The sequence below is a fragment of the Rhagoletis zephyria genome, unplaced genomic scaffold (genome assembly GCF_001687245.7).
Source record: "Rhagoletis zephyria isolate East Lansing unplaced genomic scaffold, Rhagoletis_zephyria_1.1 Rzeph_scaffold_14248, whole genome shotgun sequence".
Lineage (NCBI taxonomy): Eukaryota > Metazoa > Arthropoda > Insecta > Diptera > Tephritidae > Rhagoletis > Rhagoletis zephyria.
In genome coordinates, this window is record NW_016171317.1 from 2,378 (window position 1) to 6,201 (window position 3,824).

General features: G+C 33.2%; 1 protein-coding gene across 1 annotated transcript; it reads right to left on the minus strand.

The window, feature by feature from the left end:
- Positions 1–707: 707 nt before the first annotated feature.
- LOC108378500 (prion-like-(Q/N-rich) domain-bearing protein 25) lies at positions 708–3,131 on the minus strand (the record flags this gene model as incomplete). Its single annotated transcript, XM_017634793.1, has 6 exons — positions 3,122–3,131; positions 2,811–2,947; positions 2,581–2,716; positions 2,379–2,522; positions 1,403–1,711; positions 708–856 (listed from the first exon to the last, which is right to left on the minus strand). Coding segments are annotated over exons 1-6 (885 nt in total), but the record flags the coding sequence as incomplete, so codon positions are not given.
- Positions 3,132–3,824: the final 693 nt, after the last annotated feature.

Sequence of the window (3,824 nt, forward strand, 5' to 3'; positions counted from 1 at the left end):
CCGTATTAGTCTGTGCCAAGAAATCCGGACTTGGTAGCAGCAGCAGCGTAGCTGATTTGATTAGTTTCGCGTTGGCGCTTGTAATCTGTTTTTTTTTTTGCTAGCATTTTACTCTGAAATGTAATTTTTTTTTACCTATTTTTAAATTTTAGAGTGCAAAATCAACAATAGTGCTAATACCTCTTTACTGTGCCTTGGTTTACGTTAATTTTATGTATGTACATAATTACATTTGCCAGTTCTTAATTGCATCTAAGAAAAAAGGTTAAAGAACAAAACTTTTTATCCAGACTTTATTAAAATTTTTCCACATTACTGGACAGGCCATCAGTGGATGTACATATTTAAATAGTTTTTTTTTCGGCACAGGAGGAAAAATCCTAAGCTTTCGGAATGATCATAATTTCAATTCGAGCGTTATTATCGAATAAAATGCCCTTTAGGAAGCATCCAAGGAATGCCCAACAAATTTGAAATAAGCAAATTTTGTGGTTATCTTTCAAATATATTCACCTCAAAAATTCATTGTATGTAATCGCTTAACAGTAACAAGAAATATATAACATAATAAATTCAACGAAATAGTAAATTTTTCTTTCATATACATTTGTAAACTTTTAATATTTTCTAAATCCACATCCCAACGTAAGGCAATGCAAAACTGCTGCCGCCAACATCAGCCATGAACAAATATTGTATGCCATTACTTTATTGGTCATGGAGGTACTGCAAGGCTCTTGATTTTTATTGCCAAAACGACAGACACATTCACCGTGTTCGCATTGCAACAACTGCTCCTTCTCGATGAGATGTCCATTGTGACAGTGTCCGTGGTGACTACAATATTGACCAATTTCTGCAAAGGAACATATTCCAAATATTTTAACTACTGCATTTGTGAGGCATAAGTATATGTGGATATGCATGCACATTGGACCTCAGCAGAAAAAAAGATCGCCGTACACCCCTTAATATAAAGTACTTTTGCAAGGCAATTTCGATTTTTCATTGTTTTTTTCGAGGATATGATCCTCGGCCATGCAGTCGGATCTTAAAGTAAGACAAATCGATGAGACTATTTTTTTTGTTGGTCCAAAGTTCATAGACCTCAATCATCCTGTTCTAGTACTCACCCTTAGTTCTGATCACACTAACGTACCACCCTAATGTCAGTAAATCAAAGCGCACTAAATTAAAGCTAAGAAAGTATTTCGATTATTTCAGTGGAACTATTAAAAAATGCTATTGCCGAATGTAGTTGTACCGCAAAATGTAAAAAACAACATCTAGGTTCGGCCACACAAAATTTTTTTTGTTTCAAAATTGCCTTGCAAAAATAGTTTATACTGAGGAGTGTATGGCCAACTTCTTTTGTTTGGTTGTAAGGTGGTACTATACTTACGCACTAAGCGCTCGCAAATTAATTCCGTAGGACTGGCATCACTTTGCTTCTTTACCACCGCATATTCCTCCTCACAGCGGCACTTGCCATTTTCACACACAGCTCCGGGTCCCATCTTTATATTGCATTGCTGCGTAACGAGGCAATTCTCTCCAATTCTTTTTCCTGGTAGACAATCTTTTGAGTCGTTAGCGCGTACATAGCCTTGTTCGCATACACACTCATCAATGTCTTGTAAACAAATCTTGTGCGATCCATGTTCTGTGCAGTTATTTTCACCAGTGCACTTGAGTCCAAGCACTTTCGGAGCTAGAGCAAAAGATTTGTAAATGTATAAAATATATTGTAGACAAATTTAACTTCCACCAAGAACTTAGAACATTTGAAGAAACGGGATATCTAATCTTACGGTTCGATTATATTATTGGTAATTTGAAAATAAAAAATATACATAAGGATGCATCGCTCTACTACAAAAAAAAAAAAAAATATTGGCACTGTTTTTCACCGGAATTGTAAATTCTTTATATTTAGAAAGGATATTAAGGTTTACTTGAGCTGGACCAATTTGCAACTGCCTCCAAAAATCGATAAAAAAAGCTACATAGTTTTAAAAATATTTTTTCAAAAAATCACCTCAGACGATAGTAGAGTTTAAGTTTAGAAGGTCTGCATAAAAATGTTTAAAAACTTAATAGCGCAGGTATTTTCAAATTAGCACAGCTCACGTAAGTCTTTATAATTTTATGAAATATTTTGAGATAAGTTTTATAATTCCGGTGGAGAAAACAGACACTCTTTTTGGCGAGGCTCCCAAATACATATAGCTGCGTTCCAGTGCAAACTCCTAAGATGAGGACGTGCAGCAGGATATATGCCTTAATTTTAATTCGGACAATTTTATAGGTATTAAGTATATTTAGAATTCTACATCATTATAATAACGCACTTTTCTCGATATCATTTTATAACTCACCAGTTTTCGCCAGGCAGGTGGTACCTTTTCTCTGAAACTCATCATTACAGGTGCAACGGTTCGTATTATTGGCACAGTGACTGAAAATGCTCGAGGCGAGACATTGTTCGTCCGTCGCGCATATTTCACCTAATGGTACTTCCTCTACAAAAATAAAAAGTAAATAATTTGAAAGTAAAGTCTTTACTGCTGGCTAACGCACTTGGAATACACCGCCTTCGGTCCTTCGTGGGCACATAATCCTCTATGCAATAACAGATATTTTCCAGTAGATTACATTTGGCATTTGGTATTTTACATGGACAGTACCCGCCGATTATATTGTTTCTGCGGAGAGTCTACAGAGCTACTTATTTAGAATTCTTATTTTAAATTATTTCAAAATAACAACTTGATTTTCACCAATGTTCGCATCGTTGAAAAGTAATTTACCTTCGGTTTGCAGAAGGTCTTCATTTTCGTTTTGTTGTTGTGGCAATGGCAAATGCCATTTAAACAAATGGAATTGATGTCCTCCGCTTCGTAATAGACACATTGATCATCGTCAATGCAAGAGACCTCCATTAATTCTAAAAAAAAACACATTTATGGATGTACTATATATTTAATAATTATAAAAAAAAAAAATTGATAAAAACTGCATCATCAAAATTAATTTTATTCGAGTCCAGCGACTTTGTTTTGGGGTTGGTACTCGTATAACACAAATTAGCTTGTAAATACATAATTCAATTTGTTTTTACCTTCGGACATCATTGCTAAAGCTAAGCTGAAGATTTGCAAAACAGCCAAAGTAGGTAGAACTTTCCATTTGTTTAAATTAAACATTACACGCTTTGTATAAAAATAAAATTTAGGGACAAATTTTTGTAGTTTTTGTAAGAAAGCACAAAATTTGTTAGTTTAAATAAGATTTAGTTGGTTAGTTAAAATGCTTTTTTTTAAAGAATTTGCAGATTCCGTGCGACGCGCCCACTACTTTTTACTTGAAGCTAGAAATTACTGAAGTTTTGATCATTTACTGTTGGTTCTATGTACATAGAATATACATATGTATGTATGTATGTATGTATGTATGTATGTATGTATGTATATATGGAAATAAGTATATATAGCATTTTCTAGGTTTATGTAAAACGTATAATGGCTACTAGGGTGATCATATCAAGCATTCTATGGAAATGTTAAATTTGAACAATATTTATAAATGGCGAAAATAAAGTAAACAAATTTAGTTACAAACAAAAAAAAAATAAAATTATAAAAAAAATTATTTTCTTTACATAAAAATTAAAAAATTTTGTGAAATTTTTTTAATATTTAGAGCAATTAATTTCGTTACGCTAGATTAGCTAAATCGCCCACTGTGCGACGGTTTTAATTTAACTGAGGAAACGGAATTTTTGACGACAGAAACACAGAAAAGCATATATTTATTATGTATAT